The sequence below is a fragment of the Dermacentor albipictus genome, chromosome 6 (assembly GCF_038994185.2).
Source record: "Dermacentor albipictus isolate Rhodes 1998 colony chromosome 6, USDA_Dalb.pri_finalv2, whole genome shotgun sequence".
Taxonomy (NCBI): domain Eukaryota; kingdom Metazoa; phylum Arthropoda; class Arachnida; order Ixodida; family Ixodidae; genus Dermacentor; species Dermacentor albipictus.
The window spans coordinates 140,910,979-140,937,199 of NC_091826.1; the positions used below are offsets into that span (position 1 = coordinate 140,910,979).

General features: G+C 48.9%; 1 protein-coding gene across 1 annotated transcript in view; it reads left to right on the forward strand.

Moving 5' to 3' along the window:
- The window catches only part of LOC139061384 (ATP-binding cassette sub-family C member 2-like), a 485,203-nt gene that overhangs the window by 328,275 nt on the left and 130,707 nt on the right, over nt 1-26,221 (forward strand). The window contains exon 20 of the mRNA XM_070541366.1: nt 5,493-5,803. Coding sequence (XP_070397467.1) covers nt 5,493-5,803 — 311 coding nt within the window. The remainder of the gene's footprint in view (nt 1-5,492; nt 5,804-26,221) is intronic.

The window sequence follows — 26,221 nt, forward strand, 5'->3', positions numbered from 1 at the left end:
CCGCGCATTCCGCTCTAACTGTGCAGCCCGCCCTCTCCGCCTCGGCCTGCCTGTTCTAGACCCCGCTGTACCCCCCCCCCCTTTGCCAGTCGGTTCAGTTCCCCAGACTTCTTTCGCTTGCCACGTTCGACACTGACTTACGTTGACCTCGTGTCCCCACCTGTGCCCCCCCTCCTCCCACCTGTGCCCGACAGTCCCTACATCGCGACTCCCATGCAAGGCGTTGTCCTTGTACACAGTATCATGGTACCGCATACAGTTTTTTCTATTACAGCGAAGCGCGTCGGCCTGCGAGTGGTCAAGTTTGGCGGGATGACACAAGTGCAGCCATGCGGCATGTCTCTGGTCTCAGCTTTGCAACTTCAAGGATCACACATTAGTTTGTATTTTATTAGACGACAATTCAGCCGACCCTACTCTACCATCGCAGTCCGCAACTTGTACAATCGCCGTCTTACAGAGAACGATTGCGCCCGACTTGCCATCCGAGCACGCTGATGAGCTCTACCGCGTTATGTTTTTATACTGCGAATTTTTTTTTACGTTACAGGGCGTCATTTCGCCCAAAAAACAGCTGTTAGACATCGCATAAACACTGGCGATACTCCTCGTATTAATCGCCGCCCGTATTTGTATTCGCCGCCCCTCGTACTCGTCACCTTCTGAGCGTCAAGTTATCCACGAAGAAATTCGCAAAATGCTTGCCAATGACATTATTGAATTATCGTGTGGTCCTTCGGTGTCATTGTTGTTCTGGTGGAAAAGAAAGATGGCTCATGGTGATTTTGTGTGGATTATCGGCACCTTAACGGAGTTACAAAGAAGGACGTGTATCCCTACCTGATTGACTCCACAGTGCTCGCTACTTCTCTTCTACGGGCCTTCACACCGGATACTGTAAGATTGCCGTGGAAGATCTAGATCGCGATGACACCACCTTTGTAACACCCGACATAATAGTATTCAAAGTGATGCCCTTCCGTCTGTATAACGCTACAGCCACATTTGAGCCCATAATAGACTGCCTTCTTCAGGGTTTCAACTTTTCCACATGTCCGTGCTGCTAAAACGACATTATAATATCCTTCCCCATACCCGCCACGCACCTCGAGCGCATCTCAGCAGTCCTAAACGCGTTTCATATTACCGGTCTGCAGCTAAATGCATCAAAGTGCCGCTTTGGCCGTCGCCAGATGACCGTGCTTGGACTCCTCGCTCATCCGAACGCAGTTCAGCCACACGCAGGCGAAATCCGTGCAGTTACCCACTTCCCTCTTCCGAAGGGTGTAAAGGATATCCGCAGCTTTATCAGCCTATACTCGTACTTCCGACGCTTCGTGAAAAATTTCTCGGCTCTCATGACCTCTTACCGAGCTTTTGAGCTAAGACGCCCCTTTAAAGCGGGGCGACAACGAGGCCTCTGAATCCTCGAATCTGATCGACTTCCTCACAATTCCTCCCGTTCTGGCCCATTTTGATCCTTCTGCCCCTACCGAAGTCCGTACCGATGCCAGCGGCCACGGAATTAGCGCAGTGCTAGCACAACGTCCGCGCGGTGACGACCGTGTTATCGCTACGCCAGTAGGCTCCTCTCAACCTCCGAGACTAGCTATTCCATCACTGAGCGTGATTGTCTGGCCCTAGTGTCGGGGGTTGTGAAGTTCCGTCCATACTTACATGGCCGACTCTTTTCGGTCATTACAGACTAGCACGCGCTTTGCTGCTTGTGCTCGCTGAAAGAACCTAGAGGTCGACCAGGTCGCTGGGCATTACGCCTACAAGAATATTCGTAATCTACCATATGGCCGTCTCAACGAGGATGCTTATTACCTGTCCCGCTACCTGGTAGGCCAGCCTAACCCCGCCGACAGTAGCACCGCCAACGACACTTTCTATGTTTTCCCCTTCGATAACATCGCCGATTAGCAGTATCGGGACCCATCGCTGCTAGCACTCATCGAGCGTCTACGCTCTTCACCGGCCGTCGCCTCTGTTCACCGATATGTCCTCCAGGGCGGCACTCTGCACCGAATGAATTTCCTGCCTGACGAATCCGATCTCCTAGTTGTGCCCAAACATCTACGACTGACTACGGTGTTCGAGCTCCGTGACGCACCCATGGCAGGACACCTCGGGGTATCCGCACCTCCAACCGCATTCGCCACCGCTTCTATTGGCCCGGTCTAGCTCCCTTCGTCCGGCGCTATGTTGCTGCCTGTGATTCCTGACAGCGTCGGAAAATGCTTCAATTGTTGCCTGCCGGCCATCTCCAGCCGATTACCGTCCGTGTGTAACCCTTCTCCTGTGTCGGATTACATCTCATCGGCCCTTTTCCCACGTCATCATTTGACAACAAATGGGTAGCCATTGTAACTGGTTACGCCACCCGATAGGCCATTACATGAGCTCTCCCGGCCAGTTGCGCAACTGAAGTCGCAGACTTTGTCTTGCCCAACATCATTTCGCGTCATGACCCGCCGCGACAGCTATCTACTGACCATAGTCATCACTTTTTGTCGAAAGGTATCGCAGACATGTACGTTCCTACTCTACTGAACACAAGCTGATCACCTCGTACCATCCTCAAACCAATGGCTGGCGGAGCGGTTGAACCGAACCTTATAGAAATGCTATCCATGTACGTTTCGAAGAACCACTATGACGGGGACTTTGCCATTCCGTACATCACATTTGCCTACAACTGTTCTCGCCACGACACCGCAATCTATTGTACGATCGCGACCCGACCTTGGCCCTTGCTGCTGCACTTCCTCCTCCTGCGACCCCAACAAGCGAGTATGCGCGTGACGCCATCACCCTGGCGGACCATGCACGCCAGCTTGCACGTATTCGACTGGCGGGCTCGCAAACTAGTCAGCAGCGTCTGTACAACGCCCGCCACCATGACGTACAGCTTTCGGTTGGTCCGCTCGTGCTCGTGCTGTCGTCGCCCTATCGTCATGTGGGACTTACAGACAAGCTCCTTTCCCGGTACACGGGCCCCTACAGTGTGCTGCGCCATGTGACGCCAGTGGCCTATAAAATTACTCAGGTCAATTCTACCTCGCCCTCTACTCTAGCATCCCGTGATGTGCACGTCAGTAGGCTCAACGCCTACTATACTGCTTCGGAGCCCGGCCCCTAGTTGCTCCGGGACGGCGCTTTTGCCGCCGGGGGTAGGGTTCCCGACCAGTATTCAATGATGTCCAGTGACGGAAGAGGCCAGTGATGCGAAGACGACGGTGACGATTCGCGACTAGCGCGGGCTGTCGTGGTTTGGCCAAGCGCACTACACACGTACATTTCTTTAGGATAAACGCAATCTATAAACAACTATGTCTTAGCAAGAATCAAGCCGCGGTTTGTATTCTTTAGCAAACCGTACTGATTTTGGTCTATTTGCTTTAAGAATTTTGGCAGCTGTACTGGGGCTTAAGGGCATCAGTAAGGCTGTCCAGTAAGTAAGTAGAGCTTCATTTTTGGCGTAATTGGCGTCACTTTGTTAGCTAATACAGGAGTGTGCGAACTGAGAGCTGATTTTTGCGTTGTGCGTCGTAGGCTGACTAATTTTCCTCCTCGGTGTTTTATGGAGAGCTGGCGTTCATGATTCTCTAAATAAATTGGATGTGAGCGCTTTGCGTATCTAGTTTCTGCGTTGGTCCTTTGTCTCATAAACGGTGGTTAAATTGTCATGTCAGAACAACTATCTAAAATTCGTTCTATTCAATGTGAATAGAGGCTGAGAATGCCTTTAATATGCAGCAAAAAGTGGGCTTGCAGACTGCGCTGAATTACCGCTTCGATATTAATACACTCTGAGAAAAAACTGTTAGGCGGAGTTGTTTGATAAAAATGTTATAAAAACTGGGATACATAGCGCAAAAAATTACACAAGGACAAGCAGAACACAGGCCGAGCGCTAACTTTCAACAATTGATTTATTGCAGCTGGTGAGTATATATATACTCACTGGGACGCCACTACAATAGAACACACTGAAGGGAAGGGGGAAAAGACAGTCATGTGACTATTATGCCCAAAAATTCAAGCTCTTTCCTTGATAAAAATATAGACGGCGTGCTAACGCACTCGTCACCTGCTCTGGCTATCTCAGCTGCTTCCACAATTTCCCTCGTAATCTTATTCTTGTGGCGATAGACAACAACAGTTCGTTCTAATAGCGGGAAGCATGGAGCCTTCGCGTCACATTTTCTACAATGGGCAGCCAGATGCCCATCTATTGCGATGCTCTCCACTTTGTTACTATGCTCCGCCAGACGCACGTTTAAACATCTGCCCGTCTGGCCCACGTAGTACTTCCCACACCCACACGAGAGTGGGATCTTATACACAACATTGCGAGTGCATGCAACAAAAGGAACTTTGTGCGTGGTAGTGCAACCAGGCTTTGGTTTCCTCATGGGACAGCTCATCACACTCAACCTCAAGAGTTTGTTAGGTGCTGTAAACACAACGTTTACACCAGAACGTTGCCCGACCTTTTTTAGGTTGTGGGAAACCTTATGAAAGTAGGGAATTGCCGCCACTTTTCGTTTTTCCCTTTCTTCTTTCCTTTCTATTACGTGGTCCGCTCTCTGCTCATCGCTCATGCATGAAGTAAGTTTCTTTTGACGATGCAGGCCTTCAGCAACCGAGATAATGATATGTCTCGGATAGTCCGCTGCTTCCAGACAAGCCACCTAAGGTTTCCCACAACCTAAAAAAGGTCGGGCAACGTTCTGGTGTAAACGTTGTGTTTACAGCACCTAACAAACTCTTGAGGTTGAGTGTGATGAGCTGTCCCATGAGGAAACCAAAGCCTGGTTGCACTACCGCGCACAAAGTTCCTTTTGTTGCATGCACTCGCAATGTTGTGTATAAGATCCCACTCTCGTGTGGGAAGTTCTACGTGGGCCAGACGGGCAGATGTTTAAACGTGCGTCTGGCGGAGCATAGTAATAAAGTGGAGAGCATCGCAATAGATGGGCATCTGGCTGCCCATTGTAGAAAATGTGACGCGAAGGCTCCATGCTTCCCACTATTAGAACGAACTGTTGTTGTCTATCGCCACAAGAATAAGATTACGAGGGAAATTGTGGAAGCAGCTGAGATAGCCAGAGCAGGTGACGAGTGCGTTAGCACGCCGTCTATATTTTTATCAAGGAAAGAGCTTGAATTTTTGGGCATAATAGTAACATGACTGTCTTTTCCCCCTTCCCTTCAGCGTGTTCTATTGTAGTGGCGTCCCAGTGAGTATATATATACTCACCAGCTGCAATAAATCAATTGTTGAAAGTTAGCGTTCGTCCTGTGTTCTGCTTGTCCCTGTGTAATTTTTTTGCGCTATGTATCCCAGTCTGAATGCATCCCACCAACACGCCCAAACTTCTTCCCTGCTAAAGTTATAAAAACGTTTAAGTAATAGCTGTTGCCTCTCACTTTTTGACACACGTGCCTGATCGCTGACCCCTTCGCTTGGCGTGTCTGCGCAGTGGCCACCCGCCTGGCTGGCAATGTGCTGCTGTCATTTGCCATGAACCGGCTCTCGCGGGTGCTGCACCACGACATGCTCGAACACGTGTTGCTCAGTCCGGTGTCGTTCTTCGACGCGACTCCGCGGGGCAGGATCCTGAACCGGTTCACCGCCGACCTCAACGACGTGGACACTCGCATGGCCGTGCTGGGCCGCCAGACGATCCAGAACAGCCTGCTGGCCCTTTCGCGGCTAGCAGTCGTAGGCACCGAGAGCCTGGCCGTCATCGCTGTTGGCATCGTCGTGTTAGTCGTTTTCATAGTCGGCTTAGTAAGTTCTGCCAGCGACAATTTTTCAACTTCTTGGAAACCTCTTCTAGTAGCTTTTTTGGTTCTTGAGTTGAGGGGGCCCTAAAGGCAAATGTTAAGGAAACGTGTACTGTTAAAATATGCCAAAAACCTCCCATCACCAGTTTCGCACCAAGACAAGGCTTAGTTTCGGAGAAAATTGCATCTGAAGGGGCCGCATAGATCTAGCGCATTTCAAATCACCCGCCTGCAAGCGCGGAATCGTGACGTTGCATGCACCGCCGTCGTTCTTTACAGCTGTCGGTGGCTTAAACGGCGCCAGAAAGACGGAGCTAGGATTTTTGGGGCGCGAAATGATCAAGCTTGGCGACAAAAAAAAAAAACCAAGAGAGAGCCGACAGTACAGAAGGGGAAGGGAAAGCGCGCGCCGAGTCATGAACATGATCTTCGACGCTCGCCGCCATGGACTTCGTTCTGTGCTACTTGCTTGTTGTGCGAGTTTAGTGAGCCAGCAAAACCAGCGCAGCACTACGCGAGAACACGAAAACAGAACGCGAAAACGAGGGCTGTGGCGATTCGAGCGCATACGAAAACTGGCGACCGCCGGCGTCACTGTCAAGGGTAACGCCAAAGAATTAGTTATTCTAAGGGCAGTATAGAAGCAGACAGGTAGCGTTTTCTTCCGTCATATAAAGCAATGCAGACATATCTTTATTATGAGTGGCTGATTGCAAGTGACAGAGTTATAATGAGTCGCTGCGTCGTTGGGCTAGTGCTTGAATGTCCCGACAGAGTCTCAAATCGTGTTCTGTATTTTCCTCGATTCTTGCTCCTTAAGTTTCACGATTACTGCAGCTCTGTTCTCGATAATAATAATGCCTTGGACGTTCTCGCCGACTAATCTGTCACTTTAGCTCGATTTGCTATTTTCCCCCATTAGCATCCCTTTAAACCACAACAGGACGTCATAATCGGCAGCGTCCACTGCGGTACGCATTGCAACGAGCCCTGCGGCAAATTTATGTCGGCCAAGTTCTGCATCACAACGCATTCCTTGTGCTATGCCGAGGTGAATGCGAAAAAATTGACAAAGGCTGATGCAGCCAAATAAATGTTACTCAACTCACAACTTCAAAATACAAGGAGACGCCAAAAAGAGGCACGCCCTTTAGAATTTCGCTCAGGCAGCGAGTATTTGTGCTGCTTGCAATAAGAACGCCGCCCGCAGTACTAGACATTCCCGTTGTGACTGTCCCTTCGAAGTCACGCTTTATATGGTGGCACCATCTCGGTATGGTACCTGCAATGCAGCTTCTCATGCACAGTGAATTTTGAAAATAGATATGGCGTGTTTCTGAAGGAGGTGCAGCGGTGGCGTAGAGGTAGAACACCCACCTCACGTGCAAGAGGCTTATGGTTCCAATCCCGGTGCCGCGCAATTTTCCATCGGATTAAAAAAAAAATCCGCGTGTTGATAAAATTGCATAAACAGGCCTGGAGTGTGGCCTGATCCCGGTGACCAGAATCAGTAACGCACTCCCTCACAGGCGCAGGATCGGCCACCCTGGTGCAGTACTTGGCCACAACACCCTATATGAATACAACAATCGAACCCCGGCCCTCAGTCCCCAGCAGCTGCGAAGCAACTGACCACGGCGGCGGTCAGACCTGCGACGCAGCAGAGGGTGCTAAGAATCCCTGGCTCCGGACAGGCAGCCATAGGAATATGAACCTGGCAACGTTTAACGCTAGAACGTTATCTAGTGAGGCGAGTCTTGCAGTGCTATTGGAGGAATTAGAGGGCAGTAAATGGGATATAATATGGTTCAGTGAAGTTAGGAGGCCAAAAGAAGCATATACAGTGCTAAAAAGTGGGCACGTCCTGTGCTACCGGGGCTTAGCGGAGAGACGAGAACTAGGTGTGGGATTCCTGAATAATAAGAATATAGCTGGTAACATACAGGCATTTCATCGCATTAACGAGAGGATGGCAGGTCTTGTTGTGAAACTTATTAAGAGGTACAAAATGAAGGTTGTACAGGTCTAGGCCCCCACATGCAGTCATGATGACCACGAAGTCGAAAGCTTCTATGAAGACGTGGAATCGGCGATGGGTAAAGTCAAAACAAAATACACTAGACTGAAGGGCGACTTCAATGCGAAGGTAGGCAAGAAGCAGGCTGGAGACAAGGCAGTGGGGGAATAAGGCATAGGCAAGAGGAATAGCAGGGGAGCGTTATTAGCAGAGTTTGCGGAACAGAATAATATGCGGACGATGAATACCTTCTTCCGCAAGCGGGATAGCCGAAAGTGGACATGGAGGAGCCCGAACGGCGAGACTAGAAATGAAATAGACTTTATACTCTAAGCTAACCCTGGCATCATACAAGATGTGGACTAGCTCAGCAAGGTGCGCTGCAGTGACCAAGGATGGTAAGAACTCGAATTTGCCTAGACCTGAGGAGAGAACGGAAGAAACTGGTACATAAGAAGCCGATCGATGAGTTAGCGGTAAGAAGGAAAATAGAGGAATTCCAGATCAAGATACAGAACAGGTATTCGGCTTTAACTCAGGAAGAGGAAGTTAGTGTGGAAGCAATGAACGACAATCTTCTGGGCATCATTAAGGAGTGTGCAATAGAAGGCGCTGGTAACTCCGTTAGACAGGATACCAGTAAGCTATCGCAGGAGACGAAATATCTTATCAAGAAACGCCAATGTATGAAAGCCTCTAACCCTACAGCTAGAATAGAACTGGCAGAACTTACAAAGTTAATCAACAAGCGTAAGACAGCTGACATAACAAAGTATAATATGGATAGAATTGAACATGCTCTCAGGAACGGAGGAAGCCTAAAAGCAATGAAGAAGAAACTAGGAATTGGCAAGAATCAAATGTGCGCGCTTAGAGACAAAGCCCGCAATATTATTACTAATATGGATGAGATAGTTCAAGTGGCTGAGGAGTTCTATAGAGTTTTATACAGTACCAGTGGCACTCACGACGATAATGGAAACGAGAATAATCTAGAGGAATTCAAAATCCCACAGGTAACGCCGGGAGAAGTAATGAAAGCCTTGGAAGCTATGCAAAGGGGGAAGGCAGCTGGGGAGGATCAGGTAACAGCAGATTTCTTAAAAGATGGTGGGCAGATTGTTCTAGAGAAACTGGCCACCCTGTATACGCAATCCCTCATGACCTCGAGCGTACCGGAATCTTGGAAGAACGCTAACATAATCCTAATCCATAAGAAAGGGGACGCCAAAGACATGAAAAATTATAGACCGATCAGCTTACTGTCCGTTGCCTACAAACTATTTACTAAGATAATCGTAAATAGAATCAGGAACACCTTAGACTTCTGTCAAGCAAAGGACCAGGCAGGATTCCGTAAAGGCTACTCAACAATCGATCATATTCACACTATCAATCAGGTGATAGAGAAATGTGCGGAATATAACCCACCTCCATACATAGCTTTCATTGATTACGAGAAAGCGTTTGATTCAGTCGAAAGCTCAGCAGTCATGGAGGCATTGCGGAATCAGGGTGTAGACGAGCCGTATGTAAAAATACTGAAATATATCTATAGCGGCTCCACAACCACCATAGTCCTTCGTAAAGAAAGCAACAAAATCCCAATAACGAAAGGTGTCAGGCAGGGAGACACGATCGCTCCAATGCTATTCACAGCGTGTTTACAGGAGGTATTCAGAGACCTGGATTGGGAAGTATTGGGGATAAGAGTTAATGGAGAATACCTTAGTAACTTGCGATTCGCTGGTGATATTGCCTTGCTTAGTAACCTAGGGTACCAACTGCAATGCATGCTCATTGATCTGGAGAGGCAAAGCCGAAGGGTGGGTCTAAAAATTAATCTGCAGAAAACTAAAGTAATGTCTAACAGTCTCGGAGAGAACAGCAGTTTACGATCGGTAGTGAGGCACTGGAAGTGGTAAGGGAATACATCTACTTAGGACAGGTAATTACTGCGGATCCGGATCATGAGACTTAAATTATCAGAAGAATAAGAATGGGCTGGGGTGCGTTTGGCAGGCATTCTCAGATCATGAAGAGCAGGTTGCCATTATCTTTCAAGAGAAAAGTTTGTAACAGCTGTGCCTTACCAGTACTCACTTACGGAGCAGAAACCTGGAGGCTTACGAAAGGGTTCTACTTAAATTTAGGCCGACGCAACGGGCTATGGAAAGAAGAATGATAGGTGTAACATTAAGGGATAAGAAAAGAGCAGATTGGGTGAGGGGACAAACGCCAGGTAATATCTTTGTTGAAATCAAGAAAAAGAAATGGGCATGGACAGGACACGTAATGAGGAGGGAAGATAACCGATGGGCATTAAGAATAACGGAATGGATTCCAAGGGAAGAGAAGCGTAGCAGAGGGCGGCAGAAAGTTAGGTGGGTGGATGAGATCAAGAAGTTTGCAGGGACAACATGGCCACAATTAATACATGACCGGGGTAGTTGGAGAAGTATGGGAGAGGCCTTTGCCCTGCGGTGGGCGTAACCAGGCTGCTGCTGCTGCTGATGTTTCTGAAGCATGTACAGGGATCTTTGCGCACCGTTCTTAGGCAAGCGCTGAGTGCAAATGCTTATTTTTGCATTATATTTCGACTGTAAACAGTTGAACAGCGTAATTGGTGTTAGTTGCAAACAAACTTAATTTGTATTGGTGATGTGTTTGCCCTCTTCGTAGCATTAAAAAGCTTAAAACATGGCCTTATTTATAACCTGACCATTGTATGTATTGCATAGCTAGGGGCGATATAAACTGCCTGCCAACCAATAAAAACAAGCTCCATAAATGACGTGCCTCAGCGTTACATCCCCTGGAGAAAATTTTTGATGCCTGACGCAGGAATGGGCGCGCAAACTCATTTTTGAAGAAAAAAAAATATACACGGCACTTTCACTGGCGCTGGAGGCACCACCAAATCCAACTGGGAAGAAACGTGAAATGAAAGTAACATGTATAATTTGGTACCCCTTGACAAATGTCAAAACCCGTGAAATATTGGCTACCGCCCGTTGACATACTCGGATGCTTTCTCTAGTTTCCGTCATGGATGTGTTCATTAAAGCACCTGCGTCTTTTAATAATGCCTGCAATGTTTCGCGTCCATGTTGCTGGCACGGAAATTGTGTCTAGCCATGAGGGAATTTCCAACATCCCTCCTAGACGCAGTTATTTCTTTTATTAAAACTTTTTTTCATATGTTCCCTTTTGACAGTAAAAAGATGATTCAGGCAACCAACGCAGGCGCATGCTACAGTATAAAATGGTTTATTATAGATGTGATTATTTCATTAATAGAAGTTGCAATTATTTTCTTTATATCTACGTAATATCACTGCTTTCCGACAGCATTCGTTTCTACGGGCGTCTTACCATGATGTCCGTAGAAATTGATGTCACGTCGTTTAGTAATACACACACACACACACACACACACACACACACACACACACACACACACACACACACACACACACACACACACACACATATATATATATATATATATATATATATATATATATATATATATATATATATATATATATATATTGAGGTATACCGGAAACCCTCTCATTTTGCATGAATAAGCTCACGAACACTGGAGACACCACACTGTCTTTTCTGCATGGTATCTTATTTAGTGCATATCATCGGCCTCACAAACACATAGCTCAAGCAGGATGACGTTAACCTTCGTAATGAAGTAGAGCGGCAAGTTGGGCTCGTTGGTGGAAGTTTATGTTGTAATGTTGGGGTCACTGCGCTTTAAACACACGCACAAAAGTGGAAATGGACAGGACGCGCGCAGACTCACAAAATAATTTTATTAGGCGAAGGATCTCATGTGTATAGTATGATCAAAAGAAAAATAAGCCCAATAAAATTTACTTGCAAGCCTGCGTGGGTCTTGTCCATTTCTACTTCTGTTGTACGTGTGTTTGTAGCGCAGTAACCCCCTCATTACAAGAGGAACTTCGTAATGAATCTATCAGCCTGACATAAAATATAGTTTTATTTTTATCCCGACAACTTTCCTAGAAAAACAGAGGGCGTGTTAATGCCTGACAGCTCATTACGTTATATGTGCATCTCAATGACACGTAACAATAGACGGAATGCACGTATACAAATAGACAGCTTGTACTTCAGGAGGCTTAGCTGTTGGCCACTTGAGTCATGCTCGTGAACAAGCTGCTTGCTTGGCTCATTTAAATGCGACAACAAATACGGGCCTAATACTGATTATACTGGGTGTCTGAAAAGTAACTGTGCTCTTAGGAAATAAGCAACGATATGATAATAACTGTCAATGACATCGCAGTTTCACGTGCGACATAATAGCGCTATATTGGTAGTGCGTCTGTGGGGTTCATTCAAAGGGCGGGTGCACGGGAAGAACCATCACACACTGCAGCGGCTGCACAGAGCCCCTACCCACCACATTGCACAGTTAGCTCCAACAATCATTCACCGTATGATAAATAATATGCAGCGTCGTGGACTGACATGTCTTCAGAGCGGTGTTGGACATTTCAGCATCAGCTGTAGCGCTCACTGCACCGGCGTAACTGAAACTTCATTAGTAGCAAAACCTGATTCGGGTGAATTGGTTCTGTATGAATCGTCCTGTAGGGGTTGTTTTCTGGTTCTCCTCCTTTCGTGCTGTTTAAGGTGATTTGTAAAACTTCACATTTTAAGACTATCGTTTTCACTGCCATGTTACTTTTCGTACACTGTGTACACGTTACCGTGCGTTGTTGCATTTCTGTGTGGCAACCACTGGCACCTGGGCTATGGTTGGTAAGCATGCTTCGCTAACCAGAAAATAAAGACAACAAAATCTGCGCAGCTTGCACGAGTGGTGCAAGGCTGGAGTCAACAGCGGAGCTTGTGAACACCTAGCATTTATGTGGCTTGCCTAAGTTGTTTACGAGTTTTACGAAGTTATGCTAGGTTTTGCTAACATGTCGGGAGGCTTGGCGAAGTTGTTTCTAGGTCTCGCGAGGTTATCGTAGGCTTAGCTAAGTTGTTTCTAGGTTTTGCGAAGTTATGCTTGGCTTTGCTAAGTCGTTTCTAGGTTTTCCGAGGTTATGCTAGGCTTCCCTAAGTCTTTAGTTGAAGTAGTAGCTTAGCGCGAATAAAACCATGGACACAAGGAAGACAGAGAAGGACAAGCGCTACTCACAACTGTTTAATGGAAGGAAGGATAGTGCATATATACATATCCTCTTGTCACGAATGCGCCTACCAAGCAGAAGAGTAGCCGGTACAAGCTCATTAAAGGCGGTTGCGCAAGAAGTTGAATTCGGCATCCAGATGGCATAGAAGGCTCAATCACACATCCATCTCTATTCTTCTTGATAAAGAAGGGCTCAAGAGGGAGCCTAGAATAGGCGTTGCCACTCTTGCCAGGAATAGTTGTCGCAGAAAATCGAGTGTCGCAACCACACGCGGTAACATGAGCCACCAAATGTGCGCCCTTATCCTCATTTTCCTTTAGTTTTTGCGCATGTCCTCTTAAATGGTCATTCACACAACACTCAGTTTCGCCAATGTAGAGCTGCCCACAAGGGTGCAAGGCAACTGCATAAACAACCCTTCTGGAGCACTCAACAAAGGGCTTCTCATGGCTCGTGCGGTAGCCCCGCCTGTTCTTACAGCAAACTCGAAAACACAGCTTAGATAGCTTGTGTCCGTGGTTTTATTCGCGCTAAGCTACTACTACAAATATGGACGACCAACTAGCCCAATAGTGAACTCTTCTTGCCTAAGTCATTTCTAGGTTTGTGACGTTGTCGTAGGTTTCGCAAAGTTGTATTTAGGCTTGCCTTAGTTATGCCTGGCTGTGATAAGTCCCATTTGCGTTCCGGTTGGTACCCCACACGTCGCAACAGTTACGATATGGGAGGACAATATCTACCGAACCAGATGAACCACTGCTGAAAAAGAAGTGCTCATATTGGCTCCGTCGTTACTGCCCGCTTTCGCAGTGCTAATTAGTTTGGATCCCGAAGATTTTATTACCACTGTGATCATGAAGGTATCCGCTATCATCCGATACCCGACTTTCCATCAAAGGTGCATTTTTCATCGATTTATCGGACGTTTCCTGGTTCACCGCCAATAGGCATTGCTAGGCCTAAGCGAAGCCAAGCCTAGCCAGCTGTACTACTGCTAGGAAAATATGGAGTTTTTCCCCGCCGCTTTGACACACGGTTCCCAGGTTTTCCAAATGTGCGTGCAAGAAGAAGGAGAAGAAATTATGCCCGAGGAATATTATCGCACGCCAGGATGGCTGCACAACGGTGGGCACACGAGCCGAACACGCCTGCAAGCAACGCAGGGTGAGTCGAATTCTCGTACCGATACTCCGAGCTCTCAGCAGAAGGCTAAATTCAACAAGAACGTTGGGACCGCAATTATTCGGGCGGCTCGCATGCCCGCAATGCCTGCGGAAGAAATTAAGATCGTTGTGTGGACCCGCGAAGGGCTAGATATTTCCAAGGTGGGAGCTGCATACGTGGCTACTGCCATCATGGCGGCAGCGGGAGTTGAGAAGGCAGATCGAGCTGAGGATATGGTGTGTCCCAATACGCATCAGAACATTATGGTGCTGAGCACTCCGTGAGAAAAGTGAGCGAAGAAGTATGCTCGAATACAAGCTATCAACGTCCAAGGCAAAATATACGAAGTGAGCGCTTAAAAACGACCGCCCACAACCCAGTCAAGGGCGTGATAAGGGGCATAGCGCTCGAGGACAGCGAAGCCGAAATAACGCAGCAGATCGTTACAAAGTACAAACCCCTCGCCGCGGGGGCGAAGGGTATCGGGAACACGACGACAGTAATCGTAGTGTTCAACGGTATCAAGGCTCCCAAGTATGTGCGGTATGGATCCACGCTCTATCCGCAGAGTCTCTACAGGAAGCTAATAGAAGTTTACAAAGTATGCGGCAAGATCGGCCACAGGCGCGACGTTTGCCCCACACCGAACGTACGTGTTTGTTTTTCATGCGGTGTTTCTAATCCTAGAGAGGGCCACAAGTGTGTCCCCAAGTGCAAGCTCTGTGGCGAACACCCCAGTGGGGACCGCCTCTGCAGAGCCAAATACAAGATTCTATACCTTGAGCTGCGATGGCGATGGGTACGCCGTAACGCCGAAGAACAGCGAAAGCAAGCATTCGAATCAAGCTCCTTTCCACGCTTAGGACGCCCCCGCTCGCGCAGCGCTTCCAGTAGTGGATCTCGCAGCGCGTTGCAGCCATGCCTCGCGCCACGCATCACTTTACGCTTCCCGTCATGCCTCGCTCAGCGCATCCCGCGACCGTGACTCGTCGGACACGGACAGCAGAGGCGCAAAGCGATCGCGCTCCCGTGACAGAGTCAGCTGGGCCGACGTAGCCAAGGGCGAAGTTAAAGCAGCAGCGTCAGTTCCAACAACGCAACTAGTGGCCGAACCACTCCGAGCCGCTGGCTGGCGTGCATTACCAGCCGCTACTACAAGGAACTCGAACAACTCCGCACAACCAATGCGACGCTGGTAGAAACCACGCGCCGGCTAGCCGAAGAGCTAGCCGAGGTCAAGAAAGAATTTCAAGCACAGCAAGCCTATCCAAGGACAGACCCAGCTCAGTCACCCGAGACACCTACACCCGCCCTTATCCCTGAGCAGAAAACCGACACGCCATCACACTAAGGCATACAGTCAATGGACACAACCCAAGACGAGCCCCAGGAGGAGGAGACCACTGATCCAACCCCCAAGAAGCGAGCACGCACCGAACCTACACCCATCGCTGTCCCCGAGCAGAACACCGACACGCAATCGCACCAAGGCACAGAATCAAAGGACAAAACTCAAGAAGAGCCCCAGGAGGAGAAGACCCCTGACCAAACCACCAAGAACCGAACACGCACTTCATCACGACATTGCAAGGACCTGACCCAATTGGAAACTCAGCTCGAAGCCAAAATTGAAGCGTTCGCCAACACCTACGCCAGCACGGCTGCCATGACCTACTGGCGCGGCTGCAGGAACTGATCAGCACGTCCTTCCGCACCATACAAGAGCATATAGACTTCATTGAACACACCCTCAAGCCCATAGTACGCAGCCCCATCTTTTCAGCGCAATTCGTCAACCACGGATACCTCCAAGAACAGACGCAAGCCCCACCTTGGCCACAACTATGTCCCAGCCCTGATCCACAATAGGATCGCTACCGGGCCTTACGGTCTGGCAGAACTGCGGCAGTTACAACAACAAGAAAGCAGTGCTGCAGCAACATATCACCACTGTAAACAAGAAACCTGACATTATCCTGCTGCAAGAAACGGCGATGGTGACTCCCGCCCTGCCTGGGTATCGCGCTCACGTTAGCCCAGCGGAGGGACGGGGCAAGCAGGACTGGGCAAATCTGCAGGGGCGTCTGCACGTCGTCCGCAAACGGCTCACGTACATCGACCCCCAACTCCAATACGGCCGCAGCAAGGGGAAATATGCCTTCACCGAAATCATCCTAAGCAAACAAGGGCAAGGCAGCCTGTTCAATCGCCAGCATCTACGTTAACCCCAAGCACCAAGCACAGAAATTCAAGACCCTACTACACACAGCCAGCACCCAAGCCAGATACAACACGTTGCTGATCGGAGGAGACTTCAGCGCCGCCCATTGAGCGTGGCGTTACGTGAAGGACACGGCCAAGGGATGGAACTTATTGCAGGATACCCTGGACCGCTATTGTGTCCTAATAATGGACCCCGCGCATCCCACCCACATCGACAACTCCGTAGCACGAGACACCACACCTGACCTTACATTCATCAAAAATGACCACACGGGCAAAGTAACATGGCACAACACGGGCGTCGACCTGGGCAGTGACCACTACATCCTCGAAATTACGATACCCAACCAATTACCGAGCAATACCTTTATGCATGAGTGGACGGACTGGGACAGATTCCGCAAGGGACGCCTCACCACAGCGTAAGACATCACAGAGATCGAAACCTGGATGGCGTAGCTCCGCGATCCAGAGCGCTCAGCCACAAAGACCATAGAAACAGACGAGGACGTCATCATCATGGACAGCCGCCTGGCCCGTCTGATCGGGGCCAAACGTTCGATACAGGCGCGCAAGAAGCAGCAACAGTTGAATCGCAAATGGACGAAGAAGGTGGCTGACTTAAAAGGGCCATTGAACATTATTGCATGCTCCTATGCCGTCAGCAGTGGAACGAAATCTGCAACCGAGCTGACAGGGAACTGCATCGCAGTTACACGTGGAATCTATTTCGGCTCCTCCTAGACGAAACAAAGACCAAGTCATAGCAGCGCGACCACCTGGCCCCCCTCATGCACACCATCACACAACAACAAGGAAAAGACGCTGTTATCAAGAGCCTGGGAGCCAAGTATCTGCCGGACACGCGGACGGAAACGCACCCGCCATACGGGGGTTGCCGAAAGCGTGGCTCGACCGACACATTACCATATGAGAGCTACGGGTAGCTCTGAACGAGCCCAAGACCCGCTCAGCAGTCGGCCGCGATCTCGTTACCAACAAGATGCTACGCAACCTGGACGATGGTTCGATAGAGGCCCTAACCCATTACTTCAATGAATGCTGGCATCCGCGCAAGCTCCCCCGACAGTGCAAAATGGCAAGAATGATCCTGATTCCGAAACCGGGCAAACCACTGGACATCGGTAACCTGCGTTCCATCTCGCTCACATCCTGCGTGGGCAAGGTGCACGTGGTTGGCACCCGGTGGCCGGGATGCCTAGATAAGGAAGGCCTCTATCCTGACACGATGATCGGCTTCCGGAACAGACTCAGCACACAAAATGCCATGTTACAACTGAAACAAGAAATCATCGCCAACAAGAAACGAGATAGCCAAGTAATTCAGGGGCTGTATCTACAAAATGCATTCAACAAAGTGAAAGAAATACTCAGCCATATTATTACAAGTATCAAGACTCAACATGGGGGTAACCAGCTACAATTATATTCAAGACTTCCTGACCAACCACACGTTCGAACTGCATGCCGGAGACCTCAAGCTCCCCGAGCAGAAGCTCGGCAGTCCGTGTACTCTGCAGGGTTCGGTCATCTCGCCGTTGCTCTTTAACCTCATCATGATCGGGGTAGCGAGAGCAGTAGCGGGGACCGGCGTCCGGCAAATCATCTACGCCGATATTACCCTGTGGGTGGCCGGCGGCACCGATGCCAGCATCGAGCAACAGCTGCAAGTGGCGGTTACCGCCATAGAGCAGCACCATGGCGGCACAAGCCTAATGTGCTCGCCCGCAAAATCCGAGCTGTTCGTCCTCACACCGCTTCGACCGGGACGGAAGCGCGCTCCCCTTCGGGGGTGTGGCCACATCAAGATTGTTACTGCATCGGGGCAACGCATCCCCGAAGCTCCCAAGATCAGGGTCCTGGGCCTGCTGCTCAACAAGAGCGGCCGCAATGACGAGGCCATCAACAAGCTTACCACCAAGGCAACGGACGCCATCCGGCTCATACAACGCGTCTCTACACGACGAGCGGGCATGCGTGAAGACAGTGTCGTGCGCCTTGTCCAGTCGTTCGTGATCAGTCAAATCGCCTACTTAGCGGCCTACCTCAACTGGCAGGTCACTAACAGTACCAAGATCAACACGCTGATCAGACGGGCTTACAAGATGGCGCTGGGCTTAATGGAGACCACGAGTACGGCTCGGCTCCTGTAGCTCAGAGTCCATAACACCCTAGAAGAAAAAGCCAAGGCGCAGCTCACCGCGCAAATGGAGCACCTCTCTGCCACCAAGACGGGCCGCAGTATACTGACGTCCCTGGGTTACAATGCCCAAGCTCCCAGCCGGCAACCGAGTGAGATCACAGAGGAGCCGCGGGCCCACATTTACGTGGAGCCCATCCCCAAGAACATGCACCCAGAGTACAACCAAGAACGGCGGTAGGCGCGGGCCAAGGTCCTCACCAAACAAAACGGCCAAGACCCGCACGCCCAGTACGTAGACGCAGCGGAATACAAGCGGCAAGGCTTCACGGAAGTGGTCGTTGCGGCGGCTACCGGCACCAAGATAACGACAGCGAGCGTGCGGTGCACGAACGCCACAGACGCTGAGGAGGTTACCATTGCTCTGGCGATCACCGAGGCCGAGTGTAGCACCGTGCTCAGCGACACGAGGAACGCCGTGCGCAGCTTTGCCAAGGGGACAATATGCGCGCCGGTGGACGCCATCATCGACATGCTCCAACTTCAAGACCACGGCAGCACCATCCGAGTCAAGTGCTTCCCGGCGCATGCCAGCGAGTGTGCATCCTCACAGAACCACAACGAACGCTTACCTTCCGCGCCTCCAAGAGTGACCGTTCCGTGTGGTGGTTCGAAAGCAAGGACAGATTGACCAGTTATGCCCAAGTAACCAAGTGTTACCGCTTAGCTCGACGGACAGTGCTGCCTCCCCACCCGGCACTCAGCCGGAGGAGGCCGTAATTCTAAGGGAAATACAGACCGCGTCATTCCTCGCCCTCACAATGCTGCACGTGCTTTACTCAGAGCTCTATCCGTGTGGGCTGTGCGGTGTTTGTGCAGCGGGTCCGGCGGACCAATGGCACATCATGTGAGACTGTGCCAGGTTCCCGACAGCAGCTACCTCCAGGACTTACCCGCCCGAAGTGCAGTCTGCAGACAAGGACACACAACTTTGGGCCGTCCAGCAGGCCCGGGGTGCGCTCGAAAAGCACAAGCAGCATGACCCACTACAAATTTTCCCGACTGGGGTAGTGCAGGGTAGGGTATAGCCCCGGGTCGACGCTTGGCCAGCGTCACGACGCGTTAAACCATCGGTTGCCGGCACTTTGTTAATGTTATTCCTATCCTATCTACCGATTCAGTCGGATGAGGCCGAAGCTTCCGGGAAGGTTTTGCGAAGCACTTGTAAGGCGAAACTCCGTTGTTTAAAATTGCGCACGGAGTTCATGGTAGACAAGTTCACGTCGAACCAATGTCGGTCACAGGGGCGACAGCTGTGCCCAAACTCTATGTCTAGAAGTTTGCGCTGGAATCGGCCGTTTACACCCCCCGTGTCTCGGCGAGCTTGACACTGGAAGTTTTCGAGCAGTCGCACGTCGGGATCGCATTCTCGGCGGCGTCGAGCGTTCAGGCGCCGACTTTTACGTTCCTTCCACTGAAACTCGCGATCCTCGACTCGGCGTCGCCTCAGCCGCCGCTTCGGCGCGGGGCTCAGGATCAGCTCGGCGGCGATGAGTCGATTATCGCTTGGCAGTACGGCGCTCTTCCTGGTGAGCCGCTTCGGGTGTGCGGACTTTCTTCGGTATTCCCATGGCAGCAGCACGTACGCACAGAGTAGAGCGGGCGTACAGCTGGCGGGTGTGTCACCCGCCGGCTGTTGCGAGCTTTTACTCGGCTGTGACATCACGACTCCGCTCCACGTGCGTGGGGAGCGAGGAGGGTACGTGGTTCGGTGCTCTCGCAGTTGATTGCTAGGCCGCGCGAGGCGGCGTGCAGCAGCGTTGCCAGGGGAGGTATTCTATTGTAGTCCACCCAGTGTACATGTCCATTTCGCCTGCCTCTCAAGTGCTGATTGGCTGGGGTGGGCTGCGCATGCCCAGCGCCACTGTGAATCAGCACTTCAGTAGCAGACGAAATGCATATGTCCACTAGGTGGACTCTTACAGAATACCTCCCCTGATTTAGCTACAGATAGCCAAATTGGGCCACAGAAGAAACATTTGGCGTCGGCTATGGCGAGTTGGCTATGTGGGTATATTTCGGCTACTGTAAATCTGTGACTTGGTTTTGTTTGGGCTATAAGCGGTGCCCTAATCCACGCTCGAGAGGTGCCTCTCACGTAGAAAAAATAGATGCAGTACGCGTAAGCTTCGCCTTTACGAGGCCTTTCGTCTTCGCCTTTACGCGATAGCACTCAAGGAACCCTGACTGCTTCACACGCTTCCCGTCAACCGTACGTAACCGCAATATTTACCGGCAAACGCTGGCCGCGAACGCTATGCACGAAGGCGAGCGCCATCTGGACGTATTGCAAGGAACCAGGAGAGCCGCTCCGTGGCCTGGAATATACTCACGTGCGGGGGCGCGTAAATGGCGGACGTCGTGGCCACTCTACGCGTGGTCGAAACGCTAGAAAAGGGCTTTCTTTGAGTGTTCGCGCAACAGAATTATGTTTCCTCGTATATTTAAATTACAATCTGACGCTATCAAGTCTATACGTTGTGTGTAAGTTGTACTTTACGATCTTTCTCTGTATCTTAGCTTGAAAAATTCAATTAGTTCAGTGGCTTCTTTTCGCCACATGGAAGGCCTGGGTATGGATGGTTCGAGAATATTTTTCCGCAAACGACGCCTGACACTGGATGTCGGATGCCGATGACGGATTTTCTGCAACAAGAGGCCTTAGCGCTATGGGGTTAAAATCCCGAAGCCTGCTTTAGCTGGCTGAGCCGGTAGCGCAGCTGCGCGTGTGTGTGCGCGCTAACTGCCTTCTGCGCCACAGTCTGGGCCGGTGGTTTTGATCTTTGATGCACTTCAAGCCGGCCGCTGCAACTCCGCCTCTTCAGTGACAGTGGGGCGCCTCGATGTCAGCGCCGCCTCCCACGGAGAAGCGTGACCCTCGGCTAGTAAACTGCGGTTGCTTGTAAATTCCCTCAATCTCCCAAAGAAGCGCCATTCACTTCCCTCCTCCTCCGCTCGGCGCGGCCTCGACGGTGGCGCTGTCGGTGCTGGGCCTGCCGTAGCAGACGATGGCTAACACGCTACGCGAGGAAATCCGCAGAAAAGCTTGTTCGGGCCCTGCAAAGCAGCTTATTCAATAGATATCTTGCTTCGTCAGTCGGTAACTGGCGTGCTCGCCTACCAAGTCGGAGCTGCTCGTACGCAGATCCACGCAGAAGGGCCGCAGGCCATACTCGTCAGCCTTCGATTATAATCAAGAAGTTACCGTACGAACCACTTCGGGACACGCCATACCGTGCGTCGACAAAATCAGAGTCCTGGGTATGATCGTGGAGACTAATGATGTCAATGCCTCTTCAGTTCAGAAGCTCATCACCAAAACCAACAACGCTATTGGGCTCATCAGAAGAATTGCCAATAGACACAGGGGCCTCAAGGAACATAATCTCATCAAACTCATACACGCGTTCGTCACCTATCACTTCGCATACGTTGCGGCAATGCTCAATTGGACACGATCTGAAAGAGACAGACTGAATGCCCAAATCAGAAAGGTCACCAAGCAAGCCCTCGGCATTCCAACCAGCACCAGCAACGAGAAGCTGGGGCACCTGGGCATGCACAACACCCTGGAAGAAATTGCCGAAGCCCAGCAGCGCGCCCAGCTTGCTAGGCTTTCGACGACGCCTCCGGGGCGCACGATCCTAGAGAAGCTAGGCTTTGCACAAGGAGACATAGAAAAAGACTTTGCGGACCTCCCACGGGACATCCGCGCCAAGATCATGGTCTGCCCTAAACCCAGAAACGTACACCCCGAAAACAACAGGGGCAGACGACAAGCGAGAGGACAATTCCTTCTTAACCAAGCCTTGGCGAACCGTGAACGCTCAGCTTTTGTGGACCTGACGGCATACACGGGAAATAAAGCTTTCGCAGTGGCGGTTGTGGACGGCCGCGGATCCACAAGATATGCAGCCACGGTAATTGCAAGGAAGCCTGAACAGGCCGAACAGGTTGCGATCGCTGTTGCGCTCACCGACGACAATCTTTCCCATATGTACAGTGACTCCATAGCCGCTATCAGAGCTTTCCAAAAGGGCACGGTCTGCGCACAGGCTCTCAGAATTGTTTCAAAGAAAGAGATTAAGAACCACTTCATATACTGGTTCCCGGCAAACTTAGGACCAAAGCTCGGCGACGTCCCCAACCTTAACGAGGTGGCACACGAGGCTGCGCGCGCGCTTACAGACCGCGCGGCTTCACCCAACCACTCGGAGAATCAGGACGCGCCCACTACATGCAATGACATCACTAAACACTACTACCTACAACGCAGGCAGTATAGCACGCCACACCGCACGCTCACTCGGGCTCAAGGGGTTACACTCAGATTGCTACAAGCAGACACATACCCCACTCAAAACAGATTACACCATTACATGCCTGAGCTCTACGACAAGTCTCATTGCACCAATTGCATACATACTTTAACGTATATCATTTACTCTGGCCATGCTCGCAAGCTCACGTAAACTACGAACAGGACAAGCGCAAGTTTGAAGAAGCAATCCGGAGCGAAGAACTCGTTCCCCAACTCTGAGCCGTCCAGCAGGTCCACGACGCCGTCAGGAAACTCAACCTCCCGGTTCCGTCGTGGGAGACGCCCACTCCATGAGAGCCCAAAGCTCTCGTGGCCTGCAGGACCTGAATAAAGTTGATTTCCTTCCTTCCTTCCTTAAAATGTCGTGTTGGAATTGTGGAAAAAATAGAGAACAGGACTATTATTCAAGGCGTATTTAAGGCCTAAAGTGCGCGCTCGTTGAGAGTTCGTGTTGAAACACGACGCAAGCACGCGGTGTGCTGAAACACGCGCGTACAAACCAAAGTTTCAGGTTTTGAAAGCGTGAAAGTATGTGTACGGGGTTTCGTATGGTTTGAAGTTTGAAGTTTGAAGTTTGAAGTTTATTTCCTTTCTTCATTACATAAAGAAAGAGGAAACAAGAGCTAAAGGCCATACGGCCTGACAGGGGCTCTTGCTCCTAAGTGCGTTCGGGTTACATGATGATACGATGTACAAACAAAAAAGCAAATATAACAGGAAAACAAGCAAGTACGATGTACAAAAGACAAGTAAACAAGATAATGTGTACATTATACAATGACTATGTGTAAAAGACATTTATGCTACAGTTTTTGTTTGTGCAATCACATTTACCGCGCAGGTTAAGCAATACATATATAGTGCATTATTAAAAAAAATTAGTATGATAGCAATTTATGTGTAATTAATTTGATAGTGTATGAGTAGGTTTTTTATATATTGCTTAAAATTAGGCGCACAGAAATCAATTTTTTGCTCAACAATGTTTAGTAGCCTAGGTATTTGATATCTTATATCCTGACGTCCGTAGTTAGTACGCGTGAATGGCATTTTCTTGATTTGATAACGTAATGGGTATCGAAAAGAAGTGGGTATGCTGACAACATGGAGCTTGTGTTTTTTTATATGTAAGAGTAATCTATAGTAAAATACTTGATTTGCTCGGATCATTAAATGTTTGTCGAAGAGATTGTGTGTGGGTAAGTCACGCGGCCTACCATGGTAGTTTTCAAAAATTCGGACTACTCGTTTTTGCAAGCCTAATAACTTATCATAGTTTTTTGTTGTAGTTGTTCCCCAGATCAAGACACAATAAGATAGCTTCGAGAAAAAAAGGGCGAAGTATATTGATCTCTTTAGCCATAAAGGAATTAAATCACCTATTTTATACATACAGCCTACTACTTTGCTAAGATCATTGCAGAGCTTATTGACATGATTATCCCAGGAGAGGTTTTCTTGGAACCATACCCCCAAAAACTTTTGCGTTGTTACTTGTTCTAGCCTCTTTGATTGAAATAGAACAGTTATATTAACAGGCAATGGCTTGTTTATCGGTCTAAATATTATATATTTGGTTTTATTGACATTCAATTGTAGTTTGTTTATGTACAGCCATTCAGATAATAAATTTAAATAATCATTTATTTCTTTTTGTATGCATTGCAAGGAAGAATTTGCAAAGAAAAGATTAGTATCGTCTGCGTACATGATGATATTAGGTGAGGAAGAAATGTTAGGAAGGTCATTGATATATAGAATAAATAATATAGGACCAAGTATGGATCCCTGTGGCACGCCATTCTGTATTTTGAGAAGTGAGGAAGTGGCCTGATTATATGAAACAAACTGATAACGATCCGTTAAGTAGCTTCTCATTAACTCTAATGCTGTACCACGTATACCGTAGTCATAAAGTTTGCACAGAAGTATACCATGATTTACGCTGTCAAAAGCCTTACGTAGGTCCAGGAATAAGCCTACCGTGTATAAACGGTTTTCTATATTTTGCAGTATTTGATGTTTTATATTTAAGAGCGCATCCTCACATTATTTATTTTTTTGAAATCCGTATTGCGCCGTACTAATAATAGAATATTTCCTTAAGAAACCTTCTAGTCGAGTGTTTAGAACAGTTTCAAAAAGTTTTGAAAAAAGAGGTAGTATAGATATCGGTCGGAAGTTGTTTACACTATGATCAGCACCGCCTTTATGAACCGGGCAGACTCTGGCTATTTTAAGTTTGCTAGGAAAAATTCCGGACTCAAACATTTTATTAATAATATGAGCTAATACATTAGAGATGATGTCAGACACATACTTTATAGGAGATGCCATGATACCGTCGAAACCTGCAGCACTGTTTGACTTAAAGTTTTTGATCACGCTCTCTACTTCGGTTGGTGTCACCGGAAATAGCATTAAAGAATTTTGCAGAGACGGTTTCACAGTATGCCCTATCTCTTCTGGATCTGCTGCAGAAAAGGTGCTGCAGCATTGAACAAAGTGAGTGTTTTGGATAGAGACGGCTTCTTCACCCGAAAGAGTGCCGTTAACCGAAGCTATTTGTAGGTCTTGAGGGCTAGCCTTTCCTCCAGATATTTTCTTAATTTCCATCCAAACTTTTCTTGGATTCGTATATATGCGCGAGAACACCTTCTCATAATATTTTTCTTTTGCCTTTTTTAATTCTGAATTTACTTGGTTACGGTACTCCTTAAATTTGGCTAATTCATTCATGTCTCTAGTTCTAAGGAATGTATGGTACATTTTATTTTTGTTTTTTATTTTTGTAAAAAGCACTACATCTATCCACGGCTTTCTAATTTTTTTGGGTCGTTTTGTAGCACTATGTTGCGGGAAGGCTATGTCGTAGCAAGTGATTAGTTTATCGAAAAATGAATTGTATGCCTTATTTGGGTCACTTTCAGTTAGTTCAGATTCCCAGTTTTTTTCCCGAATAAGAGAGCGAAAATAGGCTAGCGTCGTTGTATCTATGACACGGTAGGAATATACAGGCGCATTATGCTTGTATTTCTGCGAACAAGGCAGAAAACAAAAAATGGGAAGATGATCGCTTATATCAGAGGACATGACACCAGCAGTCACAGTGGAATCATGTATATTAGTGATACAGACATCTAATAAGGTTTGACTGTGTGCTGTAACTCGTGTTGGCGAGGTTATAATATACGAGCATGCGTAAGAGTAAAGCAACTGATTATATTCTCGTGTTATTGTATTTTCAGCCATCATATCTATGTTCGTTTCACCTAGTATGGCAAACATTT